A 20320-nucleotide genomic window follows, 5' to 3' on the forward strand; every position below is an offset into this window, starting at 1 on the left:
CGTCACTCAGCGCGGATCCGACGAGAGTGGGGTTCGGTTGAGGCAGGAAATGCCGCTCGGAAGGCCCGAGGGGTGCAGGGCGGAAAGACCCGGATGTGGCTGCGGCCGCGGGGCACGCTGGGAGATGTAGTCCGCGCGTCGCTCCCCTCCGCCTTCCTTAATGACTGTTCAGGAACGAGGCGGTTAATTAGCAGCGCTGGGAGAACATTGGCCAGGAGAAGGCAATTCCTCCCCTCCGCCGCGTCCCCAGCCCCGGGCTCCAGCCGAGAACCAGGACCCGGGTCCTGAAGCAGCTCAGGGGAGTGGAGGAGCAGACCGGGCCGGGGCAAAATTAAATAAAAATAGAAATAAAGTTCCCTCCGCGCTGATTCTGCGCCCGTGCCACCCTTCCGAAGCCTCCCCCGCAGCTGTGGCTAGGGAACGAGCCCACTTCCCGCTCCCCGTTAGCTTCGCGTTAACAGCTAGCGCAGGAAGGTCAAGACGAGTCTCTGGGCTTTAATGACAGAGCGTGTTTTCCCCAAGTTTATCTCTGAATCACGCGTACAAAGCGGGAATAATTCCACAATTTAAAAAGCAGACATTAATTAAACAAAGCCCTCGGAGGCTGGCGACGCCTGGCACACTCCCGACACGAGGGGCAGGCGCTTGCTGCAGCTCGGCGCGGCACAGCTCGGCCTCCCTCGGCACCCCGAGCGGCGCCAGCTCACGGCGGGGGGCTCGCCCCGGGCCCCGGGGAGCCGGCGGGCAGGGCCCTCAGTGGCTCAGAGACTTCCTGCCCTTCAGCATGCGCCGCAGGATGACCTCGACGCCGCCCGGCGTGCTGATGCGCTTGATCCAGCCGTGGGTCCGCTTGCGCTTGCGGTTGTTGGGCTGGTACTCGTTGCCGCGCGACTTCGTGCGGATCTGTTGGCGGTTCCAGGCCGGGCCTGGGCCGGGGCTGACGCCGGCGGGTCCGAAGGCGAGACGGCTCCCGAGGGGCAGCTCTGGGGGGCTGCAGAGGACGGAGGCTGCTCGGGGCTGGAAAGGGCAGGCTGCAGAGGGCTGCGGTGAAAAAAGTCTTTGGGAAAAAGAGAAAGAAAACGCGGAGGAGTGAGGAGAGAGAGCCCAGCGCTGCCGCTGACAGGAAAATAAAGCGACTTTCCGCAGCCGTGAGGGAAAGGGCCGGCCCTGCCGCGTCCCTCCCGCCGCCCAGGGGCCACCCGGAGCAGCCCCACACCGGCCCGGCCCGGCCCGGGCAGGCCGCCGTTACCTGCCGCCAGGGGCCCGCAGCCAGAGCCGGCCCAGCGCCGCCATGGCCCCTCTCCCGTCCTGACAGCGGCGTCCCCCCAACAACGCCCCCCCCTATTGGCTCCCTCCGCCCGGCCAATCACGGCCGGCAGGGAGCGCCGCAAGCACGTACGACGCGGCGGGCCGCAAGGGACGATGGGGCTTGTAGTTCCGGGGAGGGCTGGGCCCGCCGCGCTGTTACCATGGCGACGGCCGCGGGGTACGGGCTGGGCCCCCCGGGCCTGCAAAGCGCCGAGGCCTCCCGCAGCCGCCCGGCTCGTCCCTACCGCAGCCCGCTGACGGAGCGAGGGCCGCCTCCAACGGCCGGGTTATTCCTCGCCAGGATGTTTCCGCCGGCATCTGGCCCTTGCCAGGGCAGAAGGGCCAGGCCCAGGGCCCCACCGCCACACCGGGCCTACGCCGCCGCCTCGCCCGGGAGGGCTGGGCTCGAGCTGGCCAAAGCCATCCCGGCGAGCAGTGCGGGGGACAGGCACCCACTCTTGGGCACCCCACTGGGCCTGGCAGAGGGGACGCGGGTGCTGGGGACTCTGACCACCTCCCTGCTCTACCGTCCGTTGTGCGTCTGTCGAGCAGCAGCGTGTGGGGCGTGCCAAGGCACCTGCAGAAGGGCTCAGCCGCCGCCCGCTCCTGAGTAGCTGAGCGTGACTGTCTGCGTTTCACAGAGCAGGGAGATGAGGTGCGGGAGGAGGAGGACGAGGCGAGGAATGCTGGCTGGGGGTCAGAGGGTGAGGAGTCCCAGTAACCCAGGGATCTCCATCGTCCTCGCTGTCTGCGATGATCACAGGATCCCAGCATGGCAGGGGCTGGCAGGGACCTCTGTGGGTCACCCAGCCCAGCCCCCTGCCCAAGCAGGGTCACCCAGAGCAGGCTGCACAGCACCGTGGCCAGGCGGGGCTGGAATATCTCCAGAGAAGGAGACTCCACAGCCTCCCTGGGCAGCCTGGGCCAGGGCTCCGTCACGCTCAGAGGGAAGAAGTTCTTCCTCGGGTTCAGCTGGAGCTTCCTCTGCTCCAGTTTGTGCCTGGTGCCCCTTGTCCTGTCGCTGGGCACCACTGAACAGAGTCTGGCCCCGTCCTCCTGACCCCCACCCTGCAGATATTTAGAGGCATTTCGAAGGTCCCCTCGCAGCCTTCTCTTCTCCAGGCTGAACAAGCCCAGCTCCCTCAGCCTCTCCTCGTAGCAGAGATGCTCCAGTGCCCTCCTCATCCTCGTAGCCCTCCGCTGGGCTCTCTCCAGCAGCTCCTCATCTTTCTTGAACTGGGGAGCCCAGAACTGGACACAGCGCTGCAGATGAGGCCTCCCCAGGGCAGAGCAGAGGGGGAGGAGAACCTCCCTCGCTCTGCTGGCCACACTCCTCCTCATGCACCCCAGGATCCCATCGGCCTTCTTGGCACCCAGGGCACGCTGCTGGCTCGTGGTCACGCTGTCATCCCCCAGCACTCCCAGTCCCTCTCCGCAGAGCTGCTCTCCAGCAGGGCCGCCCCAGCCTGTACTGGTGCCTGGGGTTGTTCCTCCCCAGGGGCAGGACCCTGCCCTTGCCCTTGTTGAACCTCATCAGGTTCCTCTCTGCCCAGCTCTCCAGCCTGTCCAGGTCTCACTGAATGGCAGCACAGCCTGCCGGTGTATCCACCACTCCTCCCAGTTTGGTGTCATCGATCATCGGGAAGACCCTTCCGATGGCTTTGCTGGAGGCAAGCCCAGCTGCGTCGCCAAGCGCGGGCACCAGCGCCGGGGCTGTTCCGCAGTGGTTTGGGGTGTTCCCAGGGGCAGTCACCCTGTCGGGGTGAGGGATGCGACACCAGCCCGCCCAAACCCCCGGCTGTGAAAAGAAACCCAAGAGACAGTGGTGACTTTGTGTTTGCCCTCCTGCCCCGGCCCCTGGGCTCGGCGCATGCACGCTTTCGGTGCACGGTCAGCCGTGCCGAGCTCCGACATGCTCGTGGCACTGATACCTTTGGGAAGCCGCAAATGCCGGAATGGTGAGAAAATGGTAAAAGGTGCAAAAGGAGCTCGGTAACTCATCCCACTGGAAGGGGCAAAAACCCGGGGCGAGTCCTCGGGCTCCCCCGCTCCAGGCAGGTCCCCCCGGGCGGGCGGGGGGGCTGCGCTGGCCTTGCTTTGACTGGCAGATCTCCTTGTCTGTCACGGCGAGAGCCCTCCTCTTTAGGAGGGATTTAAGGGGCTTTCTATGGCTACAGACTCCAAGGACAAACAGCACCCCCAAACCCCAGAGCTCAGTGATGAAGCTGCTGGTGGGGAGAAGATGGAAGGAGAGATTTCGGTCTGAGGCAGATGAGCTGAGCTGAAGGCATCGCTCCATCCTTCCCACCAGGCAGGCAAAAAAATGTAATCGGAGAGGAGCTGACGAGCTGAGCAGCCTGCCAGCGCTGGCACCCTGCATCCCGCACAGGCTCCCGCCGCCTCGGGCATCTCTTCCTCTGCCCCTTCGCCTCCTGCAAGATTTAAGCCTTTCGTCTTCAGTCTCGCCTCCTGACAATCCTCGTCGATAAATGAGGTGAGCATCCTCTTCTGCCTCTCCCTCTTTGTGCGGAGGGCTCGGAGCACCAGCTGTGGTGTAGGGCATGCGCTGAAGCGGAGGGGAGGAAGGTGCTCTGCACGGGGAGCAAAATGGCCAAAAGATGGGGTGGTTTTTTTTTTTGAAAGCTGACAAGAGGAAGGGATTTGAGAGGCGTTAAATGGGATTGCGGGGAGAGAAGGGGAGACGGCAGCCTCGCAGCGACGCAGCATTGCTTGTGCTTAAATAGCCCTGTTAGATTGAGCGTGCTTTGAGCACAGGATTATAAAAAGCTGCCCGGCGATAAAACTTAAGGGACGGCTTCTGTTGTGATGCAATTGCGGTAAATGATTGCTGGCTCTGACCGGGGCCCGCTGTTGCTATGTGCGTGACAAATCTGCTTGGGTTTTCGGCTGGAGATCGAGGGGGCACCTGCACGCATCGCTGCCCGGCGGAGGGGGCAGGGTTTGCTTCTTCTCCTGCCTCCTTGCAATGGTTGCTTCCAGCCCGCTGCTGGAGGACGTTCGCTGCCGGAGGAATCCGGCTGGCTTTCCTGTGGCTGGGCGGCGGGCGATCGCCCTGCAAATCCAGGCGGTTTGCGAGATGGAGGGGGTGAAGGGGGATTTCGGTCGCGGAGGTCAGGCGCAGGTTGCTCCGCTGTGCGTTGCATAATCTTTTGTTTCTCAAGGTCTTCTCCCTTCCTAAAGAGAGCCGGATGGCAGGCAGCCAGCCGCGGCTCCGGGCTGCCGTACGTCTCGCCGACGCTCTGCTTTCCCCGCCGTGCCGTTTCTTGGCTGAAGGCGATTTGCCTGCATCTTGCGGGGCCCTCGGCGAAGTCCTGCTGCCTGCAGATGGGGACCGGTACCCCCCCCCCCCAGCAGGTCCCTGCCTCCTTGGTTTGCTATTTGTGGGACTGATAAAGCCTTCTGACTGCCTACTCCTGACTGTCCTGATAAAGCTGCTCTAATTATATCAGGACGGGGAAGCCAGGTGTAACAGAATAAATCCAGGTGCTTGCCACCGGCTGAAGCGGCTTTTCCATGTCCCCCCAGAGGGAAGTTTACTTTGTAGGACCAAGACTAAGCGGCATAAACATTTTCTTGCGTGTATCTGAGATCGGTGCTTAAACACTCGTTCTCTTTATGCATTTCTCGATGCTGCAGTTTCTCCACTTTGCAGAGAGTGAATGACTGGGGGAGGCTGGGAAGAGCGTAATAATATTTGCCCATTCCTCAGGAGTGTCATGTGTCATCATTAATACTCGTGAGCCCCGGAGGGAAGGGATTAGAGCTGAACAAATTATTATGGCAGGTTGGATTCTGGCAGCAGCACAACTGATGCTCCTCTCTGGCACCACTCCTCTGAGGATTTGCAAGGAATTAGCAGATATCAAGTCCCTGCTACTCCCTGCGAGGGTCCGGGGCTCTGTGCAGGGAGGGGGACGGAGGTGCTGAGCAGTGATGGGAAGCGCTGGGTTATGGGGAGTTTTGTGGCCATCAGCTCCGGCGCTGACTCCCGCTCACTGCCCCTGCGGCAAACGACGCTCTCGGCTCCCTTGTTGGGGCCAAACGTTTCCCAGGGCTGCTCTCGGCAGGGCTGGGCTCACTGCTGCCCTGGGCACGGTCGTGGAGAAACGCGCCGTCCTTCCTCCTGCCCGTAATTCAAGTTCTCCCCGGTGGGGATGGGCCAGGAGGGGGATGATTCTGTCGTTCCCAGCACCCTGGACTTTTGGGACATCGGCTGTCCCCAGCGACCCAGCGGGGACGGGACCACGGTGGGAGGCAGGACCCGGAGGCCGTTTGGGGCAGGGGACACCCTCTGCTCTGCAGGGAAGGCAAGGGAGGAGCTGGCTCGGCTGGCCCAACCCGGCATGGCTGTAAGCGTGCCCACGGCGTGCTGTCGCACCCCTGGGGCGGTCATGGTGCGAGCACTGCCCCGATACACCACCCCACGGGCTGTGTGTCAGCCCCACGGACACTGTGTCCGCCCCACAGGCTCTGTGTCAGCCCCACGGGCTGTGTGTCTGCCCCATGGTCTGTATGTCAGCCCCACAGTCTGTATGTCAGCCATATGGGCTCTGTGTCAGCCCCATGGGCTGTGTGTCCGCCCCACGGGCTGTGTGTCTGCTCCATGGTCTGTATGTCAGCCCCATGGGCTCTATGTTAGCCCCACAAGCTGTGTGTCCGCCCCACGGGCTGTGTGTCCGCCCCACGGGCTCTGTGTCAGCCTCGCGTGGCTGCCTGCCACGTTACCCCGTTGGGCTTTCCGCCCTCCGCCCTGCCATGTCACATCTCGTCCCGTTTTCCTCCAGCTGTGACATGGTGCCATCGAGTTGTGTAAAATCCGAGGCGCTGCAGCCCCAAGTAGGTCAGTAAGCTGTTTTTCCCCAGCTGGGTTGTTCGTCGCAGCGGCGGGGAGGGTGAAGCTGGAGGATTCCGCACGGGTGCTCCGGGACGAGGTCTGGACCTGGGCGATAGATCACCCTCCCGGGATCAACCCCCAGCGTCCCTCCAGCATCCCCTCTCCGCTGGGAGCGGTCTCCGGGGGGGGACGGGGATGTGGGTGTCAGCTCGGGGCGATGCTGCCCGCCTTCCCAAGCCCGTGACGAGTCCTCGGGCTCGCGGGACACGGGGGCCGGTGGCAGGTTCACGCCGCGCCTGACTCATTGTTGTGCCTGGCCTTATGTAACCGGTGCCGAAATCTCGCTCCCCGCCGGCGACGGAAGGTAGCCGGGATGGGGGGGGGGAAAGCAGCTCGTCGCCATGGTTACCAGCATCTTTGCAAAGTTCCTTGCATCCATCTGGTTTCATTTTCGGCCCTTTTCATCTCGCGGAGGGAACATCCCTTGATGTTTCTGGCTGCATCAGCCGCGGCAGACGGCGCGGTGGGTTAGCGGGGGAGCGTGGGAGGTGGGAGACGGGCGCGCTTTGCCTCCCGGCCCCGGAGACGACGCCTGACACCGCGTCGAGTCGCTCAGCCTCCCGTCCCTCCATTTCCCACCCAGCACGGCTCGCCCGGGACGTGCTGCTGGGGTTCGGGTGGTTTTCCCAGTCCGATACCCAGCAGGGACTGCCACGTCCTGGACCACCGGCTGCAGCCCGGGCGTACCCGAGCGGAGGCATCGCAGCGGGGTCCGGGCTCCTGCCCAGAGCCGACGAGGCTGGAGGGCGGCTCTGTGGCCCGGGCCTGGGCTCCCGGGTCTGCCTGCAGAGCTCCTGACCGCCAGAGCCTTCCAGCAAATCAATTCTGGAAATGAACAGGGCGGGCTAATTGAGTTAATCCCGAGAAGTTAATCAATGTCGAGGCGGTTTGGCCAGAAGGCCTGTTTATAATCCACACAGAGATCATTAGTGCCTCGTGAAATGGAGGCGCAGCGCGAAGCCAGGCTTTATGGAAGTCGGAGGCAGAACCAAGTCCAGGTTCCCGAGGCCGAGCGCGGCGGAGCCGTAGCCAGCGCGAGCGCAGGACGCGGCCTGCAGCCATGGCAGGGCTTGTGGAGAGCTCGCAGTCGTGCTGGCGGGGACTGCGAGGCTCTGCGTCTGCCTGGCTTCCCCTGTCCCCCAGGCTCTCTGCCTGCCCCCTCTCTCTGCTCACAACATCCCAGCATGGTGGGGGTTGGCAGGGCCCTCTGGGGGTCACCCAGCCCAGCCCCCTGCCCAAGCAGGGTCACCCAGAGCAGGCTGCACAACACCGCATCCAGGCAGGGCTGGAATATCTCCAGAGAAGGAGACTCCACAGCCCCTCTGGGCAGCCTGGGCCAGGGCTCCGTCACCCTCAGAGGGAAGTTCTTCTTCTTCAGACTGAGCAGCTCGGAGCGGCTCGGGGACGACGAGCAGCCCAAGCCTGGCTCCACACTGGTGCTCAGGAGCGCGGCCGGAGCAGAGCCGCGTCTGTCCCCGCGCAGAGGCAGCTGGGCATCGTCCAGCCGGGGCTCCAGCCAGTCTGGTGCCCAGCTCCTGGGGCTGCTCACCCATCTGAAGTGTGGCTCAGCAGAGCACGCCAGCCCCTTGCCAGCGAGGTCTGGATTTGGCTTCTCCTTCCCAGGGCGCTGAGATCTTGGCTCATCAGCTTGGATGGGTCCGTCCCCAGAGGAGCGCAGGGAGCCCGGCGGGTGACACAGCTCTTTAGCAGGGTGCTCGGCCAGCCCGCCGGAGCTGCTGGAAAGCTCTCGCCACAACCTCATCCTGCATGGAAGTGCTTGTCCAGAAGCGAGATCGACGATGCCTGGCGAGGCACCATACTGCAGAGAGCTGGGACTGCCATGCCCCGCACTGGGGGAGCCCCCAGGCTGCTCCCCAGCCGGTGGCGAGGAGAAGGAGCACCCAGGATGCGCTTTGCTGCATTTCCAGCCCCTGGAAATGAAGGAGCACCCAGGATGGGCTTTGCTGCATTTCCAGCCCCTGGAAATGAAGGAGCACCCAGGATGGGCTTTGCTGCATTTCCAGCACCCAGAGCCTTGCATGGCATTTGCGTGGGAGCCGGGCCACTGTCCCTGACAGAGCCGGGCGAGAATCAAGCGCTGGCTGCGGTCCCGAGAGCTGGCAGCGCTCCGCGGATAAGCAACCGCTCTGGCTTTGCCAAGGGAACCGTTACCCGGATCGCCTGCCTGGAGCAAACAAGCTGGTTTTTCTCAGGGAAACCCAGGAGCCGTGCGTCGGGCTGGGGCCGGAGCATGTGGGCTCCTCGCCGGCCGGCAGCTCTTGGCAGAGCCTGTCCGGTCCCCAGGAGCGCGTGGGGCCAGGCTGGGCACGCTGGTGTCCGTGCGGTCTCTGAGGAGGGCACGGCGTTGGCTGCCCCAGATGTAGTGAGTGAGCAAAGCCGCAGCGAGGGAGGCCTGCGCTCCCAGCCTGCCCCCGTCCCGGCTCGGTTCTGCACGGGCTGCCGGCAAAGCGCCCGTAATCCTGCCGGGTGCGCTGGGAGGGGCTGTTTGGGGAGCTAAGGGTGCTGCTCCTGACAGTGTCACTGGGATTTTGACATTAAATTCCCCCCGAGGAAGACGCTTTTCCTTCTCCCCTCCTTGGGGGTTGTGGTTGGTACCCGCAGCCGCTGCTCGGGAGGCAGCCGGTGCCCCCTCCTGCAGGGCAGCCCCTCTGCGCAGCACCCGCTCCAGTTCTCCTTGCCCATCGGCATCAATAATTCACCATGTTTAGCTTTATCAATAATAAACGCGCAGCAGGCTGCCAGCCAGGGGAGGCAGGGACCTCCCCAGCCACCCTCGGCACCGCCGGGCTCTGGTCCCGGCACCGATGCCCGCAGTGCCACCAGCCTTTCCCACCCCACGCCTGCCTGTGCTCAGCTCTGGCTTCGCTCTCAGCCGGGCTCGGTGGTCCCGGCGTCCACAGCCCTCTCCCAAAGCCACCCGAGCTTTGAGGACGGCAAGGACAGTGTCACGTCCCCCCAGCCCGCGTGGTGCTTGGTGGGGATGTGGGGAAGGGGCTTCCCACCCCCCAGGAGGGTGCTGGGTCACCGCCTCCCTCCCCGGTTCTCCTGCCATATTATTTTTAGCTTCGGTTTGCGGCGCGCCTGTAATTAAACCCTTCGTCTCCAGGCCCTGTAATTTCCATCTCTTGCTGTTTGTATTGGTGGTTTAGGCTGGGGATACATATACATATATTTAATTGGCATAAATACTGCATTTTCATAGCTGAATCTTTCCTTGGCCCCATGTTTGGTGGCAGAAATAGCATTGTCATTTCAAACAGGCTTTTCTTTGCGCGTTCCTTCCCTTGGCCAGAGCAGACCCCTCCTCGGGGGCCTGCGGCTGTGTGCTGGGGACCGCCTGGGTTTGCAGCCGCTCGAGTTGGTCTCTGCTGGGCCAGCGTACGTCGCGCTGGCTCGGCGGCGGGGACGTGGCCCAGACAAAGCTGGATGGGGAGTGCTGGGCCCATCTTTGGTCAGAAGCCCGTTTGCAGGTGGCAGAGGAGGGCTGTGGGTTTGGGGAGCACCACGTTCACCTCTGATGCATCCCTGGAGGCAAGTTCTGCCCTGGCTTGTGCCGCCACGGCTTTGCCCGGGGCTGGCAGTGAAGCGGGGGGGGGACAGGGCTGTCCCTGGTCCCCTGTGCCACAGCCAGGACCCCCAGCAGGTCCCCGCTGGGTGCTGGAACTGGTCCCTGACCCCTCTTGCCTTCGTTGCAGGGAGCATAATGCTGAACAGCATCACCGATGGGCTCCTGTGCTGCCTGATGGGCAAGACGACGAACGCCGTGGGGCCGCTGGACAGCGTTGAGTCCAGCAACGGCTACAGCTTCATGGAGGTGAAGCCGGGGAGGATCCTGCGGGTCAGGCACAGCCCACCCAACCGCCCGGCCCCAGAGGGGCCCGAGGAGACCCAGCCCGGGGGGCCGGAGCGGGGCACGGTGCACTGCAAGCGCAAGATCACCATCTACCGCAACGGGCAGCTGGTGATCGAGAACCTGGGGGACGCCGTCCGCTCCGAGATCCTGCACTGCCAGAACAGCTCGGGGGAACCCAGCAGCACCGTGGAGCTGGAGCTCTCCGACCTGGCCAGCCAAGCTCCTGCCCAGGCTCCCGCCGGCACGCCGGGATGCGGCACGCCGGGAGGTGGCACACGGGAAGCAGCCGCTGCCCCCGGCAAGCGTCGGAAGCGTAAACCCAAGAAAGTCATCAACATCGACTGCAAGAAGCAGATCACGAGCTGCAAAGGGACACACAGCGACGTGGTCCTCTTCTTCATCCACGGCGTGGGCGGCTCGCTGGACATCTGGAAGGAGCAGCTGGACTTCTTTACCAAGCTGGGCTACGAAGTGGTGGCTCCCGACCTGGCCGGCCACGGCTGCAGCTCAGCTCCCCAAATTGCCGCCGCCTACACCTTCTACGCGCTGGCGGAGGACATGAGGGCCGTCTTCAAGCGCTACGCGAAGAAGAGGAATATCTTGATAGGACACTCGTACGGGTAAGGGACCAGGGGTCCCAGGAGGGAAGGGATGGATTCATTCCCCCTGTCCTCTCCTTGGCAGCAAATGCCCAACAAATCTCGCACTTCAGAGGCTGAGAAGCGGAGGAGGGATGTGGGGTTTCCCGTTCTGGCTTTATCCCTCAGCTCTGATCTCCTACATCCTCTTGGTGTGCGTCCCCGGGTCCAGCTAATCCCAGAGCCCGTCCTCCGGCAGGGAAGCTGGCAGAGCACAGCCTATAAATAGACTAAGCCCTAGAAAGTCAATTAGACGGAGACTAAGCAGCGCAGAGAGCAGGACTGGGAGGAGAAGGAGCCGGAGACGGGCTCCGAGCTGGGCAGGATTAGGTCAGAAGAACAAGGTTGGTCCAGGCTGATCGGCACCCAAGTGGGTCCCAGCACCCTGCTTTGCTCTGCACAGGAGGGAGACCCTGAGCTCAGCCCCTCTGCCCGGGCTCTGCAGGGCACCGGCTGTGGGGTTTGACTGCGGTTACCCTGCCCCAGGAAGGGGGGGCATGGGTCACATGAGGGGGTGTAAGGGTGTAACCTGGGCTCTGGCCATGGATCCTTGTGATCTGCCTTGGGATGCAGCATCCATCTGCAGGGTGGGTGTCAGGAGGACGGGGCCAGACTCTGTTCAGTGGTGCCCAGCGACAGGACAAGGGGCACCGGGCACAAACTGGAGCAGAGGAAGCTCCAGCTGAACCTGAGGAAGAACTTCTTCCCTCTGAGGGTGACGGAGCCCTGGCCCAGGCTGCCCAGGGAGGCTGTGGAGTCTCCTTCTCTGGAGATATTCCAGCCCCGCCTGGACAAGGTCCTCTACAGCCTGCTCTGGGTGACCCTGCTTGGGCAGGGGGTTGGGCTGGGTGACCCACAGAGGTCCCTTCCAACACCCACCATGCTGGGATTCTGTGATCCTCTGGTGCCCCGAGGCCGGAGCGTGGCCCTCACACCTGTCTCTCCCCACAGGGTGTCCTTCTGCACCTTCCTCGCCCACGAGTACCCAGAGCTGGTCCATAAGGTGATCATGATCAACGGGGGGGGCCCGACGGCGCTGGAGCCCAGCCTCTGCTCCATCTTCAACATGCCCACCTGCGTGCTGCACTGCCTGTCCCCATGCCTGGCCTGGAGCTTCCTCAAGTGAGTGGCACCGCATCGCTGGGGAGGGCTGGCCCTGGCCACCGTGGCTTCCAGCCACCACAGGGACCCCCCCAGCACGGGCAGGGACACCCCATGCTGAGGCACCGTGCTGGGCTAACCCTCTGCCCGTGCCGGCTCCGTCCCGCAGGGCTGGCTTCGCTCGCCAAGGTGCCAAAGAGAAGCAGCTGCTGAAGGAAGGCAACGCCTTCAACGTGTCCTCCTTCGTGCTGCGCGCCATGATGAGCGGGCAGTACTGGCCGGAGGGTGACGAGGTTTACCACGCGGAGCTGGCTGTGCCCGTGCTCCTGGTCCACGGCATGCACGACAAGTTCGTCCCGGTGGAGGAGGACCAGCGAATGGCCGAGGTGGGCGACCGAGCGGGGCTGGGGGTGGGCGAGGGCTGGGCTCTGCCTGCCAGCACGCGGCAATGCGGGCTGGGGGCTTGTCCCGGCGCTGACGCCTGCCGCTGCCACCGCCTCCCTGCAGATCCTGCTGATCGCCTTCCTGAAGGTGATCGACGAGGGCAGCCACATGGTGATGATGGAGTGTCCCGAGACGGTGAACACGCTGCTCCACGAGTTCGTCCTGTGGGAGCCCGAGACGCCAGCTGGGGACGCGCAAGTGGAGAAGAAATAAGGCAGTGGGACGTGGTGACCGGGCTGCTCCGATGGGAGAGATGTTTTGGAGCGGAGAAGGGTTTGCGAGAGCGGAGGGGTGCGGCGGAGGCTGCCCTCGCCGGGAGCTCAGCCCGTTTTCTTTCCCGGCCGCATCGGAGGCCGGCGGCGGAGCACGGAGGCTCCCCCAGGCAGGGGTGTGCAGGGCCGGCAGCGGGAACACGGCAGACCTGGTCCCTGTCCCCTCGGGGATGGCATGGCAGCCGCTGGAGCGTTTTCATCCTGTTTCTTTCTAGTATTATTTTCTTCATGCAGCGACACGCCAGGGACGGAGAGGAGACGGCTGCGGGGAGACTGGTCCCACCCGCAGCAAAGCGGGAAGAATTCGGAGGGGTTCCTCCAGGGAGAGCGCGTCGGCTCCGGCATCTTCCTGGCCAGGGCCCGAGGAGCTGAGCTGGGATTGCTTTAAGGGGAAGCTCCTCGGCCTCCACAGCGGGATTTGCCTCGCAGAGCCTCGCAGCGCCTTGCTTGAGCCGTGCGTGGGGCCGGGAGGACGGGACCGCTGTTACTGCCGGCAGCCGTGCCCGCAGCGCCCGGCAGCTCCTGCCTGGCGAGGGCCTGCCCATACAGCTCGTCTCTGCCTGGCCAGGACATGAAGACGAGGAGGTGACCTGCTCCCCTGGGCATGGCCGGGACCGTCAGCTCCCCTGCGCCGGTGGCACCGGCATGGATGTGGCGGGGAGGACGACGCCAAACCTGAGCTCTCGGTGGTCCCCAGTTCCACCGTCCACGCAGTCACGTCCCCAGCCACCGCCGCTTTAGGTACCACAGTGCTGGCTTCCGCAGAGCCGTCCGCTTCCCTCCCGCTGCCGCATCCTGGAGGTGCTCGGAGCCATCGCCACCACGCAGCGGCTCCCACGGTGTCCGACCCGCTCGCCCTTCCCAGCTTCCAGCTCCTCCATGGCTCCGGGACCACATCCCCGCTGGGATCGCACGCGTCCCTCGCGTGCCGGGGGACCAGCAATACACCGTCGCCTTGCCACTGCGTCCGTCCTTCCCGGCAGCTCCCGTGCGGATCCGTGGGGTCTCGGAGCGACAAAGCAGATCGCGACTGTCTGAGCTCAACGGCCAACAGCTCGTTTAGCTGCTGACACTGTACATAACCCGCCAGTCCCATCACCTCCTCCCCTCTGCGCTTCGCATCCCGCTGCCGGGAGCTGGGCAGGACCGAGAAGGTACCCGAGAATCGTCGAGTGGGGACCCCGATGCCATCACAGGGTGCGGGAGCTCCCGGCCGCACCGGGATGGGTGGGAGCCCGAGCGAGCCGGGAGGACGCTGCGCTCGTCACGGCCGCTCGCCAGCCCCGTCCCCACGCGATGGGGATGGCCCCAGCCTCCCCACCACCCCAGAGCTTGGCTTCCCTCTTCTTTCCCCCCATTTAAACCAAAGAAACAACCAGTCCCACGGACACCTCACCCTTGGCCCGCGTCCCACCCAGCGCCGCTGTGCCCCCGAACGGGGCTGGCACCGCACCGAGACCCCCAGGTCAGCTCGAGGGGCTCCTGGCTGGGCAGGGCTGCTCCGACCGGAGCTGGCACCCACTGCCAAAGCGCCTTCCCCGAGGCTGAGCCCATCTTTCTCCCCAAAACCAAGCGATGTAGAAGAGGAAGGGTCCTTCGGCGCCAGCCCCAGGGCGAGAGGGACCCTGTGTGATGGGTGTCCCCAGGCAGCCCCCGCTCCGTCCCAGCACCGGGGCAGAGCTGCCCCTCTGCCGGCGCCTGCCCCTGCCCGCTGCTGCCACAACCTGTCTCATAATGAGAATTTTAACGACCCTGTGTTCAGATCAATTCCACGAGCCTTCCCCCCCACCCCTCTCCCACCCCGTCCCGGGCAGGGGAGGCCCCGCAGCACGGCCGGGGGCTGCAACGAGGGTACCCAGAAACGCCACCGTACCCCAAAACGCGGCTCTGTCCCCGCCGTGACCCCCCCCCAGGCTGCAGCCCACGGCTCTCCAACCCCCGTCTGCCACGGAGTCTGTGCTGCTCGTACCCACATCGCTTCTGCTGAGGCCAAGGCACACCGCAGCCCCCCGCCGAGCCCCCCGCCGCGCGCGCGCCGTTTCGCACAGTAAAGCCGTGTGACATTCTCAGCCGCGTCCGACCTGGTGATGGGGAGAGAGGGGGGATGTCCTGGGAGCGCGGCAGAGTCAGGAAGCCAAGCCAAGAAATCACACGCAGCTTGGATGTCTTAGCCAAAAACACGAGGGGGGGGGGGGGGGTTGTAAAAAAAAAGACCTGCAGTGATTTATTTATCACCCTTCAGGGAAATAGAAAAATAGAAAAATTCTCAAACTCTTGCCAGTGTTCGCGACATAAAACCCGCAGCCAGGGCACAGCCACCTCCTCGGACAGGACGGGGAGGGGGGGACACAGGCCGGGGGTGCCCCCCAGCACCCCGGGGTGCTCAGCGCCCGCCCGCGATGTCGGCCGGCCGGAGCTGCCGCTCGCCCTCGGCCAGGAAGACGCGCATGGCGCGGTGCAGCATGTGAACGCCCAGGCGCCGGCGCCGCTCCGCCGGCCAGCTCGCCGCCACGCCGTAGCACCGACCCTTCCTCTGGTTGGTGATGGTCTGCAGCCCTGCGGGAGGGGGTCAGCACCCACAGCCCCACCCCCTGCCCCCCATCAGCACCCACAGCCCTGTGGGGAGGGGGTCAGCACCCACAGCCCCACCCCCTGCCCCCCATCAGCACCCACAGCCCTGCGGGAGGGGGTCAGCACCCACAGCCCCGGCCCCCTGCCCCCCATCAGCACCCACAGCCCTGCGGGAGGGGGTCAGCACCCACAGCCCCGGCCCCCTGCCCCCCATCAGCACCCACAGCCCTATGGGGACGGGGTCAGCACCCACAGCCCCAGCCCCCTGCCCCTCATCAGCACCCACAGGCCCACAGGGATGGAGGCAGCCCCATGCCCCCCACCAGCACCCACTCCCAAGCAGCTTTTCCCACAAGAGACGGGGGTTTGGGGCATTGTGTCCAGACCCCGTGCTGGCAGCCGGGGTCCCCAGAGTCCCCGTGTGCCCCCAGGATGGGCTACGTCCCCCCTCTGTGCCCCCCCAGCTCCTGCCCGGGGTGGCAGAGCGGGATGCAGGGAGCCAGAGCGGCGGCGGAGCCGACGCCGGGGCAGCTCCGTCGCCCCGGCCCCGCTCACCCAGCGCCTCGACGAGGCAGCCCTCCCGCGTGTACGCCTCGGCCGGGACGCTGCTCTGGAAACAGAGCACGGAGACGACGCCCTGCCCGCTCGCCCAGATCTCCAGGATGCGCCGCACCTTGGGGCAGCCCTGGGGGGCACCGGGCATCGTCAGCATGGCCCCCGGCCCCCCGGGGCAGCCCCCATGGCCACCATCATGGCCCCTGGGGCAGCCCCCGTGCCCATCACCATGGCCCCCAGCCCCCCGGGGCAGCCCCCATGCCCACCATCATGGCCCCTGGTCCCCTGGGGCAGCCCCCGTGCCCATCACCATGCCCCCAGCTCCCCAGGGCAGCCCCCATGTCCATCACCATGGCCCCAGCTCCCCGGGGCAGCGCCCATGCCCATCACCACGGCCCCCAGCCCCCCGGGGTAGCCCCTGTGCCCATCCCACCTTCGGCGTCCGGGCGCGATGCTGGCTCAGAGCCTCGGCGAGGTGGCAGTAGGGCCGGGCACGCGTCCCCTTGCCCACGTAGAAGATGGCATTGACGAAGGTCCTGAAGCACTCGGCCGGGCTCAGGTGGTGGGAGCGGAGCGGCAGGTTCTGGGTGATCCTGGGGGTCCAAACCCCCAGCTTTGGGGTTTGATGCCTCCCAGGGCGCCCTGCTCAGAGCCCCTCAGCACGGGGGACGTGCGGGGCAGCGGCGCGGCCCTACCTGGGGTCGAGGAGGAGGTAGTTGAAGCTGGACTTGACCAGCCCTTCGCGCCAGTGCCGGCTCCGGTCGGGGCGGTCGAACTGCCGGGCCAGCACCAGCTCATCCTGGGCGCAGTCGGGGACGCGGCCGGACCGCAGCGCAGCCGCCAGCTCCGGGCTGTGCCCTGGCGTGGCCGTGCCGGCACCGGGGAGCACCGTCAGCCCCACGCCGGCACCGCGGGGTCCGGCCAGCCATACCGGGAGGGCTCACTGGGACTCACCCGCCGTCCTTGCCCGGGGTCCCTTCGCCAGCTCCTCCAGCCGCCGCTGATAGAGCCGCCTGGTGAGCTCCGTGATGGGCCCTGGGTCATCCCCCAGCGCCCGCAGCCGCCGGCGCAGAGCTTCGTCCGAGAGGGGCCGCGGCGGCGCGGTGCACGCTTGCCCGTCCCGCACCGCGGTGTCCCCGGGGCTGGTGGTGGCCTCCGTGCTGGGGCTGTGCCACTCACCGGGTGCCTGTCCCCGCTCGTCGTCCTCGGGGTGCTCCCTGGTGCTGTGGTCAGCAGGCAAGGGCTGCGTGGCCGGGCTCCCCGGCTCCACCGCGGTGCTGCCCGGCGGCCGTGGGGCCAGGAGGTGGCTGGAGCTCCCGTGGGGCCACAGCGACCGGTGTGTCCCCAAGGGCTGGGGGTCCTGCCACGCAGAGCCACCCTCCTGCACCCTGGGATTGGGGCTGCCAGCGGCACGGAGGGAGCCCCGAGAATCCGACGGGGAGTCCTGGGGGTGGCCGTGGTCCCCAGGGACCAGCAGGACCGTGGGGCTGGAGCTGGGGGAGCCCCGAGCATCCAATGGGGCACCCTGGGGGTGGCCACGGTCCCCAGGGACCAGCAGGACCGTGGGGCTGGAGCCAGGGGAGCTGCTGGTCCCTGGGGGTGAGCTCGGCTGGTTGGGGGCTTTGGGGAGGATCTCGGTGTCACCCAAGGACCCTGTCACCTCTCCGTCCCCGCTGGCCACATCCTCGCCCCACGGGGTGACACAGTGGCCTGAGGTGGTGGCAGGGTCCCTGGGGACACCCTGGGGTGCTCTGAGCCTGGGGGGCCTCCGGGGCATCTCCAGCGTCTCGTCAAAGAGGGAGGAGGATGAGGAGGCGCTGAGCCGCGCCGCGAAGGCCCGGAGGCGGCTCTTGGTCCGGGGGGTGACGTGGCGGTGCCTGGGGTGCTCTGGCCCCCGGGGGGTGACAGCCCCGGCGGCGAGGCCAGCCGGGCTGCCGGGGGGGGAGCCCCGGAGGCTGCACCCCTGGAGCTGCACAAGCAGCCCCCCTACACCGCCCTCCCGTGAGCCGTCCTCGCGGCGAGGGGCTGCCCTCGAGCCCCCCCATAAGCCCTCACCCTGCGGCTTTTCTGCATTTGGGGAGCTGGCGGGGGTCCCCAGGCACCCCCCGGCCTCGCTGGGCTCCAGGGTCTCCACGGCACTGACGAAGCGCTCGCTGGCACCGCTGCTGTCCCCGGGGCTGCTGCTGTCCCGGGGGCTGCTGCCGTCCCCAGGGCTGCGGCCCCTGCCCCCCACCCCAAGCACCGTCCCCCCTAGGTCGGGGGCAGCGGGGGCCGCCGTGCCCAGCCCTGCACACCCCACCACCGGGCCCCGGGGGACACGGGCGCGGTGCCGAGCCGCAGTGCCCGGGATGTCACCCCGGTCCCCGGGGGTCCGGCACGCCACCGAGCAGCTGTCCAGGCCACCGCGGAGCCGGGGAGCCCTGGGGGACCCGTGTCCCCCCCAGACCCTGCCGCAGCACTGGGGCGGGGGGGAGCTCAGGGACCCACCAGGACCAAACTCCCACTGGGGTTCGGGGCTGGCGCTGTCCCTGGGCTCGGGGAGACCCCAGGGGGGACCCCCCGTCCTTCCCCCCACGGCCCGGCTCCGGGGTTCCCCCCCGAGCTCATCCCCAGCCCAGAGCAGGGTGCTCGAGGCGAGGGGCTGCGGGGGGAGAGCTGAGCTCCCGGGGTCTGCGCGGGGCCGTGGGGCGAGGCGGGGGCTGGCGAGGGACGGGGGCTCTGGGGGACAGCCCCACCAGAGCAGGGGGTCCCCCAAAGCGCAGCCACCCCCCAGCTCCGGCCCCTCCAGCAGGGACCTGCGGGTGCTGCTCAGGGGCCCGGCGTCGGAGCCGTCCTCGGTCAGGAAGGACGCGGAGCGCCGGGGCCCCCCCGGCTCCGGGGACAGAGACGGGAATCGGCACCGGGCACGAGCTGGGGGGCTGCGCCAGCCCCCCGGCACCGGCACCCTGGGGAGCTCCCCCTCGGCGGGGGCCCAGCCCCGGGCACGCCGCGTGTCCCCCAGCTCCGGCACCGGCCCCACGCCTCGACGGCCAGCCTGCGGGGAGGGGACACTGCTGTCACCGCTGCGGCGCGGGGCGACGGGCACCCCGCACCCGCGGCACCCCAGGGTGCTGTCCCCGTCCCCACGGCCGGCCCCGCTCACCTGGGCCCGGAGCCCCGGGTCCCCCCCTTCCTCCGGGCGCCGGCAGCACCCCCGGGACGCGGCGACGGGCAGCGGCCGCAGCTCCTCGGTGGACATGGGTGGGGGGCTTCACCCTGAGCCGCTGCAGGGGGCAGGTCAAGGTCAAGGTCGGGGGGGCCCCCTCGGGGTCACACCAGTGCCACCACCAGCCCCGCAGTCGGGTGTCCGGGCACCGCTGGGGCAACCAAACCGGCCCCCACCCCGGGGCCGTGCACACAGGGGTGCCCCTAAGTCCCCTCCCCCCGGGGCTGCAGCAAGTGCCGCGCGCCCCCCCCGCCCGGCGCAACGCCGCTATTGCAGAGCCCCCGCCCCCGCCAAACCCCCCCCCCGGTCCCCCGGTCCCCCGTCCCCGTCCCCCCCCCCGTCCCCCCCCCCCCCCCCCCCGCAATGGTCCCTTACGGCTCGCGCCGCCCCACGCCGCTTGTGCCGCCCCGCGCACGCGCACTGCGCCGCGCCTATTCAAACCCCCCGCGCACGGCCGCCCCGCCGCCGATTGGCTGGCGAGGAGGCCAATAGGAGCCGGCCGAGCGCCAGCCACGCCCACCCCGCCAGATGGGGTCGCGGGTAAAGGGGCGGGGCCGCACCACCCAATGCCCCGCCCCCAGTGAGCCCAGCACCGCCCCCTGCCCTGTACTGGTGCTCCCAGCGCCTCCCAGTGACTGCACCAGCTCTGCCCAGCGCCTCCCAGTGCTCTGCACAAGTGCCCCCATTGCCTCCCAGTGACTGAACCAGTGCTCCCAGTGTCTCCCAGCACCAGTGGTCCCAGTGCCCCACACCAGCTCTGCCCACTGCCTCCCAGCGCTCTGTACCAGCTCTGCCCAGTAGCTCCCGAAAACTGCACCACTACTCCCAGTGACTCCCAGTGCCCTGCACCAGCACCACCCAGCAACTGCACCAGTGCTCCCAGTGCCTCCCAGTGACCTACACCAGTTCCACCCAGTGCCCTGCATCAGCTCTGCCCAGTGCCTCCCAGGAACTGCACCAGTGCTCCCAGTACCTTCCAGTGCCCTGCACCAGCAATCCCAGTGCCCAACACCAAGTCTGCCCAGTGCTCTGCCCAGTGCTCCCAGTGTCCTGTGCCAGTTCCACCCAGCACGTCCCAGTAACAGCACCAGTGCTCCCAGTGCCTCCCAGCACCCTGCACTGCCCAGCAACTGCACCAGTGCTCCCAGGGCCTCCCAGTAACTGCACCAGCTCTGCCCAGTGCCTCCCAGCAACTGCACCAGTGCTCCCAGTGCCCTGCCCCAGCAGGCCCTGCCACCCTGCCCCACTGCTGGTGCCGAGCCCCCCCCCCGCGCCGCCCCTCAGGGTCCCCACACCAGCACCGCAGGGCGCAGTGGGCACAGCACTCCCCATCCCACGGCGGGAGGGGGGACACGGCCCCACGGGGTCCACCCCCCCAAACCCCCTCCACCCACCCCAAGTCCCCAACCCCCCCAACCCCCCCCCCAGTCCCCGCTC

General features: G+C 67.0%; 3 protein-coding genes across 3 annotated transcripts; 1 reads left to right on the forward strand and 2 right to left on the reverse strand.

Annotated features, from left to right (window-relative positions):
- Positions 1-494: 494 nt before the first annotated feature.
- Positions 495-1327, reverse strand: MRPL34 (mitochondrial ribosomal protein L34). The gene is made up of 2 exons (XM_075444184.1): positions 1250-1327; positions 495-1057 (listed from the first exon to the last, which is right to left on the reverse strand). The coding sequence occupies exons 1-2, from the start codon at positions 1291-1293 to the stop codon at positions 754-756; spliced, it is 348 nt and encodes a 115-aa protein (XP_075300299.1). The 5' UTR covers positions 1294-1327; the 3' UTR covers positions 495-753.
- Positions 1328-3449: 2122 nt separating this feature from the next.
- Positions 3450-14682, forward strand: ABHD8 (abhydrolase domain containing 8). The gene is made up of 5 exons (XM_075444444.1): positions 3450-3802; positions 9940-10717; positions 11687-11857; positions 12006-12222; positions 12344-14682. The coding sequence occupies exons 2-5, from the start codon at positions 9948-9950 to the stop codon at positions 12491-12493; spliced, it is 1308 nt and encodes a 435-aa protein (XP_075300559.1). The 5' UTR covers positions 3450-3802; positions 9940-9947; the 3' UTR covers positions 12494-14682.
- Positions 14683-14830: 148 nt separating this feature from the next.
- On the reverse strand, positions 14831-18523 carry ANKLE1 (ankyrin repeat and LEM domain containing 1). The gene is made up of 5 exons (XM_075443940.1): positions 16633-18523; positions 16374-16536; positions 16112-16271; positions 15679-15808; positions 14831-15108 (listed from the first exon to the last, which is right to left on the reverse strand). The coding sequence occupies exons 1-5, from the start codon at positions 17453-17455 to the stop codon at positions 14936-14938; spliced, it is 1449 nt and encodes a 482-aa protein (XP_075300055.1). The 5' UTR covers positions 17456-18523; the 3' UTR covers positions 14831-14935.
- Positions 18524-20320: the final 1797 nt, after the last annotated feature.

This window comes from Opisthocomus hoazin, chromosome 27, assembly GCF_030867145.1.
Source record: "Opisthocomus hoazin isolate bOpiHoa1 chromosome 27, bOpiHoa1.hap1, whole genome shotgun sequence".
NCBI lineage: Eukaryota > Metazoa > Chordata > Aves > Opisthocomiformes > Opisthocomidae > Opisthocomus > Opisthocomus hoazin.